Consider the following 17260-nt stretch of genomic DNA (forward strand, 5'->3'; position numbering starts at 1 on the left):
AGAGAAAAAAGAATTTTCCACCTATGTTCTCTGGTTGTAGGGTCCTTGATGTTAAAAAGACAAATGTCTTTTTGTTTTTTGTTTTTTTGTTTGTTTGGTTTTTTCTGGAGGGGGTCATTGCTTTACACACTCCTAGTTTAGGTCTGCAATTGGCATCATACTCAGAAAGAACTGGGAGAGAGAAGAAATGATCCCTGTGAGGATCATTTTTCACATTTTTGACTCCCTCCTTAATCCACCTCTTATTTACTTTTAGATCATTGTTTTTATATTCTGTCCAGAGCTTTTCAATGTTAATCAGTGGGAGAAAGAGGCTCAGGTGGGCTTCTTTTGTCTTGGTTGTTTTTTGTTTTTGTTTTTGAATAGTTATTAGCAAGCTTAGAATTTATTGTAAAAATAATCTGTAGCAAACTACTAGATGATGATGTAGGGGGAGAAAAGAAGAGTATACATTTTATTAAAATACTGATGTCTCAATGCCTGTTTTAGACAACTATAGTTTTGATCACCCAGAAGCTGTCAATGTTCCCTTCCACCATCACTTCCTCATTCAGTAGCCATTCTCTTTCTACTTTCCTTCCAGTGGAGAACCGCTCTTCTTGCACTCACTAGGAACTGAAAGAGACATGGAGAGACAGAGGCAGAGATAAATGAGTCCTGAAGGCCTTTAGTGAGTGACTGCTCATTGACTTGCCCACCGTCACAGCATTCCCATTCTGTCCTCTAGTCTCAGGTGCTGAACTATGAGATAAAAGAATTCTTCTTGTTATATAAATATGCTAGTTTTTCTTTCTCTGATTTTGGTATCAGAGAACTATGACTATCCAAGTTATTAGCAAACATGAACATGCAATTTTGTGTGTGTTTCACTTTAGCTGTTTTGTTTTCTTCACTTTTTTTTTTTAGAATATATACTTTTATTGAAGTATAGTCAGTTTAACATCCAATTATATTAATACATATAGGTTATTAATAGTCTACATATATTCTAACTATGCACTGTATTACAATTTTTAATTTGAACAGTCATATATATCTATTTTAAAGAATTAAAGAGGGAAAATAGTTTCTTTTTGTTATTCAGATATTTAGCATTTCTGTTGCTTTCCCTTCATCCAGTGTTCCTCTTACGTCATTGTTCTTCAGTATAAACAATTCCCATTAGCATTTTTTTAGATGAAGTCTTTTGATGATGAATTATTTTATTTGTAGTTCATCTGAAAACTCTTTATTTCATCTTTATTCCTGAAGGATATTTTTGCTGTTTATAGATTTTTGGGTTGGTATGTTGCCACAACATGGCCTCCATACCCTTACCAAATTAAGACTCAAGGACAGTTTTGGACGAAGTAGAAAAGGCAGCTTTATTTCTTTGCCAGGCAGAGGAGGTCACAGTGGACTAAAATGGGATAGGCAAAAAAGTATAATAGCAGTTGTGATGCACTTCTCACCATATAGACCAAAAGATTGGTACCCAAGGAAATTCATTATGTAATCATTAACAAGATTCCAGAGGTTTTGATCCCCTGGAAATTTTGATACTGTACAAATAGAAACCTTTGTTTAAAATGAAGTTGAGTGTACAAGCTATATGTAGGACCTTAGTGCCTGTATTTTATTCAGGACAAGTACAGTTGTCCCTATCCCTTGGTATCCACAGGGGATTGGTTCCAGGAACCACTCTCCTCCCCAATACCAAAGTCCTTTTATATGAGTCTCATATATAAAATGATATATGTAATATTTACATATAACCTATGTCCATCCTCCCATATACTTTAAATCATGTCTAGATTACTTATAATATGTATTTCAATGTATATGTTGTATCAATTGCAAATACAGTGCAATACTGTGTAATTAATTGCTGGCTTGTGACAAGTTCAAGTTTTGCTTTTTGGAACTTTCTGGAATTTACTTTTTTTTTTTTTTTAATATTTTCAATCTGCAGTTGGCTGAATCTGTTGGACCCCACAGATGCAGAGGGCCAACTGCAGAAAACATTTCTTTCTTTATTCATTTGAAGTATAGCCAGTTACAATGTGTCAGTTCTGATGTACAGCACAATGTCCCAGTCATGCATGTACATACATACATTCATTTTCGTATTCTTTTTCATTAAAGGTTATTACAAGATATTGAATATAGTTCCCTGTGCTATACAGAAGAAATTTTTTAATCTATTTATATATGCAGTGGCTAACATTTGCAAATGGAAACACTTATTTTTGATGAATATTGTCAGGAAATTGGATCATGTGTGTAATTTTTTTACATGTTGACATTACAGGCATTTTTCTGTCAGTAAATGCCACTCTGCTACTATGTGTTTTGAAAAATAAACTTTACTTTTTAGAGCAGTTTTAAGTTCACAGCAAAATTGATTGGAAGTTTACAGAGGTTTCCCATATACTTCCCTTACACATGTGTTATCCTTCATCATCAACATCTTCCACTACAGTGACACATTTGTTATAAGTGGTGGTGTATATTCTCTGGGTTTGAACAGATATATAGTGGCATGTGTCTACTGTTAAAATATCATACAGAGTAGTTTCACTACTCTAAAAATCCTCTGTGCTCTGCCTGTCATTCCTCCCTTCCCTCAGTCTACTGGTGTTTTTACTATCTCCATAGTTTTGCTTTTTCCTTGGTGTCATATAGTTGGAATCACACAATATGTAGCCTTTTCAGACTGGCTTCTTCCACTTAGTAATATGCAGTTAGGTTTCCTCTGTCTTTTCATGGCTATATAGCTCATTTCCTTTTAGTCTAAATGATATTCTGTTGTCTGGATTATACCATAGTTTATTTACCCATTCACCCAATTAAAGAAGATCTTTCTTGCTTCCAAATTTTGGCAATGGTGCTTTAAGTATTATGTGCATGTTTTTGTGTGACCGTAAGTTTTCAACTCCTATGGATGAATGCTAAGGAGCACGATTGCTCGAACATACAGTAAGACTATGTTTATCTTATAAATGTGCTACCAAACTGTCTTTCAAAGTGGCTGTACCACTTTGCATTCCCACCAGCAGTGTATGAGAGTTCCTGTTGGTCCACATCCTCATCACCATTTGATGTTGTCATTGTTCCAGATTTTGACTGTTTTAGTAGGTATGTAGTGCGTACCACCACAAGGTATAGTGGTATCTCATTGTTTTAATTTGCCTTTCTCTGTTGACATATGATGTGGAGCTTCTTTTCATATGGTTATTTGCCATGTGAATATCTATGGTGAAGCGTCTGTTAAGAATTTTGGCCTGTTTTTTAATTGGGTTGTTCATTTTCTAATTGTTCAGTTTCAAAAGTTTGTTTTATATTTTGGGTAACAGTGCTTTATCACCTGTGTTTTCTGCAAATATTTTCTCCCAGCTTGTTTTTCCATTTTCTTGACAGTATCTTTCATAGAGCAGAAAATTTTTATTTTAATGAAGTCTATCTACTTACCAAGTCTTTCTTTCATGGATTGTGCCTTTTTTCTATCTAGAAACTCATGAAACTTGAAGTTATCTAGATCTTCTCCTGGGTTGTTTTCTAGGAGTTTTATACTTTTGTGCTTTACATTTAGGTCTGTGATCTATTTTGAATTGATCTTTATAAAGGGTATAAGGTCTGTGTCTAAGTTCTTATTTTGCCTGTAGATTTCCAGTTGTTCCAGAACTATTTATTGGAGAGACTTTTTTTTCCCCGTTATATTGCCTTTAATCCTTTGTCAAAGATCAGTTGGCTATATTATGTAGATCTATTTCTGGGCATTCTATTTTATCCCATTAATCTATTCTTTCACCAATACCACATAGTATTGCTTACTGTAGCCTTACGGTAAGTCTTAAAGTCAGGTAGCTTCAGTCTATCCACTAATTCTCCTTCAGTAATGTGTTGTCTATTCCATATAAACTTTAACATCATTTTATCGATAACCACAAAATAACTTGTTGGGATTTTGATTGGGATTGCATTGAATCAATAGATCAAGTTGAGAAGAATTGACATCTTGACAGTATTGAGTCTTCCTGTTCATAAGCATGGGTTATTTCTGTCATTTATCTAGTTCTTTTTAAATTGTGTTTATCAGAGTGTTCTAGTTTTCCTCATATATATATTGTATGTATTTTGTTAGACCTAATACGTAAGTATTTAGTTGTTTTAGATGCTGATGTAAAATTTTTTTTTTTTTACTTCAGGTTCTATTTGTTTGTTGATAGTATATAGAAAAGTAATGAACTTTTATATATTAACCTTGTATCCTGCAACTTTGCTGTAATTGCTTATTAGTTCTGGGAGGCTTTTTTGTTGATTCTTCTGGATTCTTCATCTGTGAAGAGTTTAATTTCTTCCTTGTCTGTATACCTTTTATTTCCTATTCTTGTATTACTGCATTGGCTAGGTCTTTCAGTACGATATTGAAAAGCAATGGCAAAAGGACACATCCTTACCCCTTTCCTGATCTTAGTGGGAAGGCTCTGAGTTTCTCATTATTAAGTATGATGTTCACCGTAGATTTTATGTAAATACTCTTTAAGTTGAGGAGGTTCCCTTGTATTTCTAGTTTACTGAGGGCTTTTATTATGAATGGGTGTTGGAACCACTCTGCTACATTTTTATGTAGATGTATTTTAGGATATTTCAAACTTTTCAGTATTGTAGACAACCTGACTGACCAATTCTTAGATGTACTCATAATTACTTTCTTAGGTTTTAATTAAGAGATAGTCATTGAGTGTTTGTTGCCATGAACTGGGTAAAAAGTAATAAACAAGGAAAGATAGTCTCCAGAAGAACTCTTTTTATGAGTTTGTAGTCTATAAGCAGGTAAGTGTAATTTGGTAACAAATTATGACAGAAGAAATAGAAATGCAATGGGAGTGTATCTACCACTCGGCTAACCAGATTCAGCTAGAGATGAGATTGAGATTGTCAGGAACATCTAGAAAAAGTTTATAATAAAAGCTTATTTGTTTTTAAATTTCAATAAATAGAGGTAGGTCCACTTCTGTGAGAGTTTGGGTCTGTAAGAATGAGCTCCTGAGAGAAATGAAAGCCTCTCCTTTAAGTTTTCTCATAAGGAATTTGAACTGTTTTTGAAAGCTCTAAAGAAATGTCTTCATGCCAGAGGATAATCTACTCAAAAAGCTGATGAAAAAATCTTGTCAATTAGGAGTGGCCTTAAAAGATTATTTGTCCTACAAAAAGTTTACTAACAGTAAAACAAAAAAATGATAACTTACTCTTACTAAGATTAAGAACTTCTGTTCATCAAAGTCTGCCGTAAAGAAAGTGGAAAAGCAAGATAGAGACTTGGAGAAAATACTTAGTTATGATACATATGTAACAAAGAGCTTGTATCCAGAATATACAAAGAACTCCTACAGATCAGTAAGAATGAAAGAAAAAAATGGGCAAAATACTTGAAGAGACCCTTCACAAAAAAGGATATCAAATTGTCTGTTAAACATATGAAAGATTGCTCAGCATCATTATTTATCAGTGAAGTGCAAATTTAAACCTCAGTAAGATACACTCTACATCCTCCATAATAGCTGAAATGAAAAAGATGGAATATATTAGAGTGTTGACAAGGATGTGAAGCTACTGAAATTTTCATATATTACTGTTGGGAGTGTAAATTATACAACTACTTTAGAAGATTGGTGATATCTTCTAAAGCAGAGCATTCACCTGCCCTGTGATCCAGTTGTTCCACTCCAATGTATGTAACAAACAGAAATTTGTTAACATGTTTGCTAAAAGATACATATATTAAAAAGTTCATACAGCACTATTGGTAGTGGTAAAAAAAAAAAAAATACCAATAACACCCAAATGCCTATCAAGAATAGAATGGATCAGTTATGGTATATTTATATAGTGGACTGTTTACAGCAGTGAGAACGAGTGTCTTATTTACTGCATGCAACAAATGGAAGAATCTCATATTCATGACATTAAATACAAAAACCAAACACAAAAAAATATATATTCCATATAATCCCATTTCTCTGAAGAGCAAAACCAGGAAAAACTAATTCATGTTGTTTTCTAGAAATCTGGGTGGGGAGAGGGTAAAGAATGGGAAGTTGCATGAGTGCAGTTTCTGGAGTTGATGGTAATATTCTTTCTTGATCTGGGTGCTGGTTACACAGCTATGGGTTTGTAAAAGTATCTAGCTGTGCACTTTTGACACGTACAACTTTTTTTTTTAAGGAGTATTGGTTTTAACATACTGTAAGAAAACTATGATAAAACTAAAAGCTTTACAATCTTGTTTCCATTATGCTGGTCATTGTGCTTTAAGAAGTACAAAAATAGTCCCTTTGCTTAGTTGAAATATGAATGTTTGGGTGAAGGCACATTTTTAGTTTGAAACTATAGAAATTTTAGAATAATTATAGTTGTAATTTAAAATGTTAAACCTTCCTCTTATAGTAAAGCGGCATTTTGAACTTCTTATTCATGCAGTATGTTTTCAAAATCTGATTTTTACAATTATATCATAATCAATATTATATGCTATATAAATAATTAAATCTTGTTTTTATTAATTATAATTCAGCATGATAAATTAGTTTCCCTAACTGGATGATTAGAAAAGATTTTCTTTATTAAATCTTAAGTGACTTTTTGTTAAGAAAGGAGAAGACCAGTAAAAGTGTGTTTTTGATTCATCCTTACCTTCACAGGAGGAACCATAAATAGCTGTTCTTGTTCTTTCTTCCCTTCATATGAAGAGAATGGTCTTTTTCTGTAGTGTATAAGGACATAATTATAGCAGACAAACATGCCAATCTGTTATCAATTATTGTTTTTTTAACAGTCAAGTCCATCATCTCCAGAACCTGCTAGTCTTCTTGCAGAAGATGTTAGTACGAACTCCAATGGTCCAAAACCTGCAGAAGTTGTACTAGATGATGACAGAGAAGATCTTTTTGCAGGTAATTGTAAATATCTTTATTCTTTTTACTAATTGTCTGTTGTAGAACATATCTGATTAGAAAATATTTCATAAAGCAAAGCTGACATTTTGTGTAAACTATGAGTAGCAGCTGTTCTTGTTAATGACTTAGCAGAATAGGAAATTTCAGTTAGACTGCTTTGTGAAAAATAAAGACTGTTAAAGAGGAGCACAAATGTGGCCCTTTCTGGTTTTAAGCATTTGAAATAAATCACATTATAATTTTATTATTTTGATCGGTACTTAGGCTCAAACTGATGGTTTTGGCATTCATACTTTGAAAAATAGCAGCAATTGTATTCTTTATTACTTGTAAGTAGTCACAAAGCAAAAGTAAATTCTGGATTTAAAAATCACTTTATTTGTAATCTCTGTTTGAAATCTGTTTTCACAAAATGCTTCAGTATTTACCACTTGTTCCATGTTGATTCAGTTTTAGGTGAGTAAATTGATGCTTGAGGAATTTATTTTTGATGTGAAGGTAGGATTTGGTGGAATCCATTCTAACTTAAAAAAATTAAAATTTAGGTACAAATTAATGTTTAAATATTAAAAGGCAAAATCTCCCTTAGAATTAATGACACAAATATTTAAAACAGTGAATCTTTTTGTTTAAGATCTTAATTTACCTAAATTGGTTTTGATTGAGTTAAAATTTAATAGTGTGTCCTCCACTTTTGTAGTGGTTGAATATTTAAGCCATCTTGTTTTTTTCATGCAAGTGTTTAAAGAGACAGTCCTCCATTATAAAGGTCTATATAATTTCCTATTGATTATGTGGAAAGTTTTCACTGCAGATGAATTCATGAATTTTATGAATTCATGTCTGAAAATTTAATGTATGACACCAAACACCAATCATATCCCCCCACCTTTTTTGTAGCTACCTAACAACTTAGAGTAAAAATCACAGTTAATTAAAGTTGTAATAATTCTTTTTATTTTCTTTCATGGACTTTTTTCCAGGCAGTCCTTAGAAGTTTTTTCATGGCATTTGTATTTTAGTCCGAAAGACAACATAAGTTCTTTCTCTACTAAGTAGGTACTAGTCTAAAATTGTGCCTGTTCCTCTAATAGTATAGGGTTGTACATAGGACACTTGGATTAGCCCTTTTATTAAGGACTCTTTCACCTTTAATTCTCAGGATTTTACATCAATGACTATGCTAAAATTCTGAGAACTCTGTGTGAGTATGTGTGTGTATTAGGAAAGAGGGTTTTCTTGTTTACAGTGTGCCCAGGCAGTTTGCCACATGAGGACAGTACAATGATATCTGCCCACTAAGCTTAATTAGAAAAGTCTTTTTTCGTGTTTTAGTCTACCTAGCATGACCTGTACTAAATATTTTGATTCAAATATGATCAATGTCAGTTTTTTTGTTTTTGTTTTTGTTTTTGTTTTGTTTCTGAGCAATAGAAATAGTCATCTGTTTGTTTTGTTTTCTACAAACACTTCTTATGCTTTATCTTTTATCTTAAACTTAACTGCATTTCAATAAGGACATCATTAGGTGTTCTAAGACCTGTATCAGAGGAGAAACTATAGGTATTGCTCTAGAGATTTAGCCATTTTGGTTTTAAAACCATAAGGAGGTTAGATTGTATTAGTATGTATGCTAATGTGTTTGGGGTAGCATTTCAAATATTATTATGTCAGAAGTGGTATCAGTAAAACTTCAAGTGTGACGTGTATTACTGTTATTAGCTTACTTACAAAATGTTCACCAAATACAGGTGACTACAGAGCACCTTCCAACCATTTGTTAAATCCAAACACACACATTAGAAAACTGTCCTGGAAGAATAAGTGAGGGTGAGCAAATTGCCAGTGTTGAAATTGTCCTAGACTTTTAGAACTTTTTTCTGCCAGGGAACTTAGCTTATTTCACTTATGCTTTTCAGCAAATGATACCAAATCTAAGTTCAGTGAATGAAATATTACTTAGCTAATGTTGACATAATCAATTTATACTTAATCCTCAAAGGATCTCTTCCAGGGAAATGTTAATCTTTGTACTTAGTGTCTGTGGGGCATTTTCTGAAACATTTAGGTGTAGTTTTAATTAGTCATTGTTAATTTGTAGTGTGTTCGTTTACTTTTGCTAAAATAAACAAGTCATGGGGAGAATTTAAGGCAAACTATATTTTGCTGTACTGAACCTAAATCTCTATCCTTTTTTTTTTAAAGAAATTTTAAATTTTTTTTATTGAGATATAGTTGATATATAGTTATGTAAGTTTCAGGTGTGCGACATAGTCATGCACAATTTTTGAAGGTTATACTCTATTTATAGTTATTATAACATCTTGACTGTGTTCCCTATGCTGTACTATACATTCTTATAGCTTATTTATTTCATATATAATAGTTTGTACTTGTTAATCCCTTACCCACATCTTGCCCCTCCTCCCTTCTCTCTCCCTTTACCTATTTATTTTACTTTCCCCCCTCCATACTAGCTATTTAGATCATATTTAGTTTTTCCTATTTTGAGATCTCCTATTTTTTGAAACAGCCTGTCAGTCTTTGTAAAGAACAATACCTTGTATCAGTGAAGTAGAATGTGATTGAAAAGTTAAAATGACTTTATCTGTACTGCTGTCTCAAAGTTACTACGTCTTTCAGTTTTTTTGTCTGTGGATTTCTTGCCAATAACAGTACCTTTTTCATAGATTTTTGGGTTTCTTTTTGTTTTGTTTGCTCCTTGTTGTTTTGCTTGTTTGCAGATTAAAGATCTCACACCTCCTCGCTTTGATATACTTTCTTAATTGTCTTACACTGCTCAATGGTTTCTGTTTTTTTTAAGGCTAAATAACTAGCAATCTTAACAGCCTAAAGTTGCATTTGAGCATTTAGTTTATGTTAGGATCATCTATAGTCTGTTAAGCATTGGTAGTCTATTTTCCTTCCTCTGGCTACCATGGTTTACCATGGTAAAATGGTAAAAAAAACAAAAAAAAAAAACAAAAAAACCTGTTTATGTATTTAATTGTTAATATGTTTACGTTATTTCAGATAAATATATTACTGATATACTTTTTGAGGTATTAAAATGGCTCACTGACTATCGTTACTACCATCCCAAACCTCAAGGAACCTAAGAACCTCAGGTTAGAAACCACTGTTGTGATCCTGTTTCCCTTACAGTCAGTCCAGCCTGCCTTTTCCTGGTATCAATTCTATATACCAGCACAACTGTGGTTTTCATTTTGGCCACTGATTATAATTTTCACCTTTTTGGCGTTGCTTTTAGCTTATGCAGTTATGGTTGACTCTTGAATAACACGGGTTTGAACTAGGTCCATAATATGCAGATTTTTTTTAACACCTTTATTGCGATGTGGTTCCTGTGCAGTAAACTACACATATTTCAGATGTACAATTTGATGAATTTTGATAGATGTATATACACCAATGAAACCACTACTACAATCAAGATAGCTAACATTTCCATCAGTTTTATTAGTAACTACTATAGTATGAAATGATCCAAGGTTTGTTGAATTCAAGGATGCAGAACCTCGACTACAGTAGGAGCACATATTTGGAGGGCTGACTCTCCGTTTTGAATATGTGGAGGGATGGCAGCCCTAACTCCAGTGTTGTTCAAGGGTCAACTCTATTTCATTTTCATGGAATTCTTCCCTCTTTTTCACCCTCATATCCTCAGTCCAGCTTTGTAAAATATTCCTGATTTTCCCCAGCCTAAATTATTCTCTTCCATCTGCACTCAAATTATAGCGTTTGTTCTGTGGTTCATATAGCATTTAGATGTCTTGTAACGTTCTTTTTATTGTTCTCTTGGCTATTATTTGTCTTTTATTATTATTTAACATTCCACATGCTTATGTCTTGTTTTCCCAACTAGATTATAAACTCCCTGAGGGCAGGTATGATATTTTACATTTCTTTGTGTTTCTCCATTGCGTTTAGCACAATGTGACTTAGTTTGTAGACATTCAGTTTATTGATCTGATTTGTTTCTAAATATATTTAATTTTAGATTTTTCAAGTGAACAAACACTTTGAATTAAAACCTGAACACCTGTTTGCTTTGGATCATATTTGTATATTCAAGTAATATCCACTAATCTTTAGCAGTCGATTGCTTTAGATTACTAACTTTGTGGATTTCCCTTAAGATAGTTTGGGGCAGCCTTCTGCCATAAAATTTGTGTTCGTATGTATAAAAGAATCATAATGTTGGCCTGAATAAAAGATTTTGGAAGGTAAGTTACCATAAGTATTAGATATGTTACAGCTCCAGACACAAATGAATGTGGAATTATCCACATCATTGCTTTCCTACTAGCTTATTCCTACCACTAGTATAGATAATTATGATGACTTAACAGAATTCTTCCTAAAATCAACAAAATCACTGTTGGTTTTAAAGTTTTGGTAAACAGCTAAGGAAGGATTCATACATTATAACAATTATTTTAAAATGGCGTTTTTATATTTTGGGTCATGCAAAAATATTTTTCATAATTCATTAACTGTTATGTAGACTATTGAGAGTTTGTGACCATGTCCTTAACTAACTTGTTTAATTTGTATCTAGAAGCTACAGAAGAAGTTTCTCTGGACAGTCCAGAAAGGGAACCTATACCCTCCTCTGAACCTTCTCCTGCAGTCACACCTGTGACCCCCACTACACTCATTGCTCCCAGAATTGAATCAAAGAGTATGTCTGCTCCAGTGATCTTTGATAGATCCAGGGAGGAGGTATGGAAAAATGTTTATATTCTAAATTAATATGTAAATGATACATCCCTCCCAGCATCTCTTTTGTTACGTATTTGTAATTAAAATCTTTTAGACACTTTGGAGAAAGAACACTGGACTAAAGAGGTTGAGTGATTTGACTTCTAATTTTATCCTTACCACTTTTTAATCCAGTGACTTGGGCACATCACTTTCCTTCTTAGTCAAGGAGTTTGTTATTTGTGATGTCATGGTGATAATATGTGCCTCTCAGGGTTCCTCTTTGGTCAAATAAAATGTCTGAAAGTACTTTGAAAACTTAAACACAATCAAGTGATATCTTGAGTAATTTTATTTGATCAAAGCCATGTAATCACTGTTAGTAATCGTGTTGGCAGAGTAGAGGATGTGTTGTGAGCAGAGAGAAAGCATGAGAGCCTTCCAGGATATAATGATAGTGTCTTTTCTTATTCTAGGTTCTGGTTACAAAGATGTGTTTACTTTGAAAAAGTAACTAAGCTATATACCTAGGATTTATATACTTTATGAATGTTACAATTCAAATGAGGCTTACTTTTAAAAATTCTGTATAAGAGGGCTACCTTAAAAAAATTATCATTAGAAAAATGCACTTTTCTCTTAGATAGTCTTAGACAATACTGATTTTAAAATTTGCAAGATGTAATTTCTGTGCTGCATCTTGAGAATAACAAAACGTTTCTTTGGAACTGCTATTAATAAGGATAGCTTATTTATAGTGGCATAAAAAGTACTACTTTGTAGTTTCATAGGATTATAATATTTCCTACTTCTTTTTTCTGTGAGATTTATGATGATTTCATTGGCTTCAAGAAGAACATGTGTTTACTAGGTAATTAGAGAAATCATGATGCTAAAGTTGCTTATAAGTATAGTAATTTCTGTAAGTACATAGGGTTCTACTGGCAAAAATAATGGCTACCTCCTGGTTTTTAAAGAAAAGAGATGCAACTTTGAAAAATACTAATATTAAAAATAGTTAAGGAGTTAATTATCTTAATAATCTGAAGATTGAGTATGTAAAACAAAAAAATTCCACAGTACCCCTACAGAAGAGTAAAACTTTTGTCTACATCTAAGAAGCTGGGGGAATGGAAGATTTTCTGTTACTTCTCCCAGTGGTCCTTTTCCTGTTGTCTTTGTGTGTGTTTTCTACATAGTCAGGAAATGAGACAGCTTTTATTTTTCAGAAATGGAGTGTTGAGTGATTTTTTAAATTGTTTGTCATGACAGAGACCCTAATAAAAGATAAATAGTAAAAATTACAGTTTTTAGTGTTATGACTGTAATATAAATTAGAGTCTTTAACACCAAAAAAAAATGCTTTCCTAGATTGAAGAAGAAGCAAATGGAGATGTTTTTGATATAGAAATTGGTGTATCAGATCCAGAGAAAGTTGGTGAGTCGATATTTATTACATTTTGTGCATGCTTCTGTTTGATAATTAGCTTGGTTGTTAATGTGTTGTTTTTCTTAACTAAATGCATTGTTACAATATTAAAATGGTGCTTTTATTTTTAAACCTGTGGCAGCTTTTTTTTTTTCCAACTTTATTGAGGTATAATTGACAAATAAAAATGTGTATATTTAGGATGTACAACGTGATAAGTTAATATATGTACACATTATGAAATGATTACTGAAGTGAAGTTAGCATATTACCTCACATAGTTACCTTTTGTGTGTGTATGTGTGGTTAAGCTTCTGATTTTTCAAAGTGTTGTTTGGCTTTTCTTATAGGTGATGGCATGAATGCTTACATGGCGTATAGAGTAACAACAAAAGTGAGTCTTTTGCTCTTTTAAAAAAATATTGAGCCCTCACTATATGTAGTGTGAGAATGCTGTGATTATTAAGTGTAAGTGATCTCTGTCTTTACAAAGATCCAGAAAAGACTGCATATAAGTAAATAGTTAAAATGAGTTGTGAATAGTTTGGTAAGTAGAATATCCTCCGAGAGTATGCATGAAAGGATCTAATCTAGACAGAAGTAGGAGACCATTGAGGAGGTTCAAACAAGAGTATGGCACAATTAGATTTTTGTTTTAGAAAGATCTCCCTGACTCAGTATGAACTGGGAGGGTCAAATTAAAGGTCAGGATTTCCAGTTAAGAGGCCATTGCAATTCTTAAAAAGATTGTAGGCCTTCAAATCTTAAAAAAAAAGAGAGAATCTATAAAGTCCTAGCTGTGAAAAGTAGTACTTTATACTAAGGAATTGGTTCTGGGGGTGAGCAAAATAAACAGCTTGAGTTACATAGGAGGTACAGTCAATAGGGCTTGGATGTAAGGACTTAGGGAGGAGGGATGCCTAAGAACTGTAGTTGTTGGAGTGCTTCTGGAGAAAAGGCAACACAAGGGGAGGAACACATTGTGGGGTGACATTTGTTAATTCACTGAGCGGATACTTCTTTATTAAACACCATGGGATCAGGCTGTTTTCCAAGCATTAGAGTATAGTTGTAAACAAAACAGAGAAGTGCCCTTCATTCATGGAACTTACGTTTGAGCAGGGGGAAATATGGTGAATTTGAGGTGGCAGTGAGACTTAAGTGGTGGCTTCCCTTTGGCATTTCAATATATTGGACTCCTAATTACCTCCCCCCCACCCCCGCCAAATGCTGGCTTAATATATAGACTGAAGCTCAGAGGAGATCTGGGTCAGATGTAAGGAGTTAAGAATCATTGGCATAAATATGGATAGAGTCAGTGAGATGAGTCAAAGGTGGAATAAAGCAAACATTTCCTGTCCTCTTAAGTTTCTGTAAAAAACATCTGTGATTTGAAGGTTTTTTGGATAGAAATCTTTGTATCAAATTAGTTAGCTACTCTACTTTTCTTGCAGAGTAGACCAGTGTGTATGTTATATATATGCATGTTCACAGTTACATGTTACATTAACTTCTAAATAATTGTTTAGTATTCAAAATTTGAAATACTTCTTCTTTACTTGTAGACTTCTCTTTCCATGTTCAGCAAGAGTGAATTTTCAGTTAAAAGAAGATTCAGTGACTTCCTTGGTTTGCATAGCAAGTTAGCAAGCAAGTATTTACACGTCGGTTATATTGTACCACCAGCTCCAGAAAAGAGTATAGTAGGTAAGTATGAATCAAAAAAAACTGATTTTTGTTACTAGTCGATTTGAACTATAGATTTGTATATTCCATGGTCATTTACTGTCATGACATCTCAGTGTCTAAAGATACTGTATTTAAATGTTCTATTTATGATAGTCATTCACCAATTGAAGAATGTATAGCTAGTAGTTTTATTTTTTTATCACCTGAGGATTTTGATTTATATAATACAGTGATGTTAAATATTGGGTCAGAGTTTGCCGAGGTGAAAGCAATTGAAAACCCTTTTAGAGTTGTTAGCATATCTTATTAGTAATTAACACTTAGAGGATATTTAATATTATTAGCATATTTACATTTTTCTAAGGGATGGAGGTGTTTTGTGCTTAGCTATACATTGTACAAAAAAGAAGATTTGATCTAGCCTTGCTCACATAGAAACTATTTAAACTCATCTGTTTATTATGTACCTCAACTTAACATTTAAAAAACATTTCTACTTATACAGGTAATAAAGGCTTACTTAGTTAAAAATATGCAGATTACAAAAGAGGAGCGGAACTTCCATTGTCCCACCATTAAAAGACATCTGTCATCTCTTAAAATTTTGTAGTATCTTTTCCAGTCTTTTCAGAAAGTCATAGGGTTTTATTTACATAAGATTACCCTGAAAAATATTTTAAATGAATTTTACTGATATTTAAATTACTAATTTTACTTTTTTAAGCATTTGATTTGAAAAGCAGTTTTATCAATTTCCTTTAGGATTTTGAAACCTACTGTATTTACATGGATTTATTATGTTCTTTCTCTTTTTTTAAATTCAGAAATCTAGTGCAGTTATTCAGCTTTTTGGTCTCAGGACCCCTCATATTATTCAAATTATTGAGGACACCAAAGAATTTTTGCTTTAGTGGGTTATATCTATTGATACTTATTATATGAGAAGTTTTTAAAATTCTGTTTATTTAAAAATAATATGCTCACTACCTGTAAATAAAATTTTTGTGAAAATAATTTTTGTAAGACAAAGAACTTTGATGATAAGAGAGGCTTGCTTTAGCTTTTTTTTTACATTTTTGCAAAATTTCTTGCTAAATAGAAAATAGCTGTTGTTTATAAAATATATAAAATAGCTCATGCCTGCTTATGCACTCTATCTGTTGTGATATAACATATTGTATAATCTTTGTGAAACTCCACTGAGGTCTCATGGAATAATAGTAAGAAAGATAAAAATAACAACTTAGTATTATCATGAAAATAGATTTTTGTGTGTACCTTCCATCCTTCATCAAAAGGGTATCAGAAATCTGGATATCCTGGCCATACTTTGACAATTGCTAATCTAGTTAATAATGTTATTTTGCTGTTCTCTGAACTGTTGCAGTGGTATCTTTTGGCCTCCCATTGTCTATATAATGAACTTAAGTTTATCATAAATTATTTATTATTGATACCATTTTTTTGCCTTTTTCTCTATAGATTTTCCTATTCTGGACATTTTCTGTAAAGAGAATCATATACTGTATGGTCCTTTGTGACAAGCCTCTGTCACTTAGTATAATATTTTCAGTGTTCATCCATGTTGTAGCATGTGTCAGTACTTCATTTCTACAGAATCTAATTTTTAAATTAAAAAGAACAGGAAAAAAAGGAAAATCTGCAATCTGATATTAGTGTTAAAATTGAAGTTGCCAAAAAGGAATAATTACATGATTTTTATTTTTTAAATTTGAAGAGTTTCCAGTGTCTCTATGAAAGAGCTCATTATTTCAACTGTTTTAAAACCAGCTATGATAAATAAATAAGAATAAATAAGAATTCTATGTTCTTAGAATCTGCAGCAAAAGAAATATTTAGCATATTCATGGATTAAACTTACTTTTATTTTTCTAGTCCTTGAAGTAAAGAACAATAATTGTTGCTGATAAGAAATGAAAACACATTTTAATTTACTGAGTGTAATATATAACAGATAAGGAATTCAGGCAGTTGCAGGTCAGAAAACTACAGACACAGCTCACTCAACCTCAGCTTTATCTGTTCTCTCTTATAACTTATATTATAAATAAGTACTTGCCAAACAGATATTAATATATTGTGAGTTTTCATTTCTCAAAAGTATGATACTGGTTACAGATTTAGGAGCTTTTTAATTTAGTTCAAATTTAAACTATATTTTAAATTATACAGAAATGATTGTAAGAGGATGTTTCACAGTAATAGAAAATCATCAAGAGTTTCAAATTTTTTCAAAGGCATGACCAAGGTCAAAGTGGGTAAAGAAGATTCATCATCCACAGAATTTGTAGAAAAACGGAGAGCAGCTCTTGAAAGGTAATTCTGATCAGCCCTACTTTATTACTCTCATGTTTTTACTTCAATAATATAAGTTTAATTGCATTTAGTGGCAAAAGTATATTTTAAGTATTAAATTTTTCAGAGTACCACTTGATGACTCTTATTGAGTGCTTTAAGG

At 32.4% G+C, this 17260-nt stretch overlaps 1 protein-coding gene across 3 annotated transcripts in view; it reads left to right on the top strand.

Moving 5' to 3' along the window:
• Positions 1–17260, top strand: part of SNX2 (sorting nexin 2) — a 53261-nt gene that overhangs the window by 14530 nt on the left and 21471 nt on the right. For all 3 annotated transcript variants that reach the window (XM_074360555.1, XM_074360556.1, XM_074360557.1), the window contains exons 2-7: positions 6818–6935; positions 11521–11684; positions 13035–13101; positions 13443–13486; positions 14658–14799; positions 17040–17118. In XM_074360555.1, coding sequence (XP_074216656.1) covers positions 6818–6935; positions 11521–11684; positions 13035–13101; positions 13443–13486; positions 14658–14799; positions 17040–17118 — 614 coding nt within the window. The remainder of the gene's footprint in view (positions 1–6817; positions 6936–11520; positions 11685–13034; positions 13102–13442; positions 13487–14657; positions 14800–17039; positions 17119–17260) is intronic.

The sequence above is a fragment of the Camelus bactrianus genome, chromosome 3, assembly GCF_048773025.1.
Source record: "Camelus bactrianus isolate YW-2024 breed Bactrian camel chromosome 3, ASM4877302v1, whole genome shotgun sequence".
In the NCBI taxonomy this organism is placed as follows: domain Eukaryota; kingdom Metazoa; phylum Chordata; class Mammalia; order Artiodactyla; family Camelidae; genus Camelus; species Camelus bactrianus.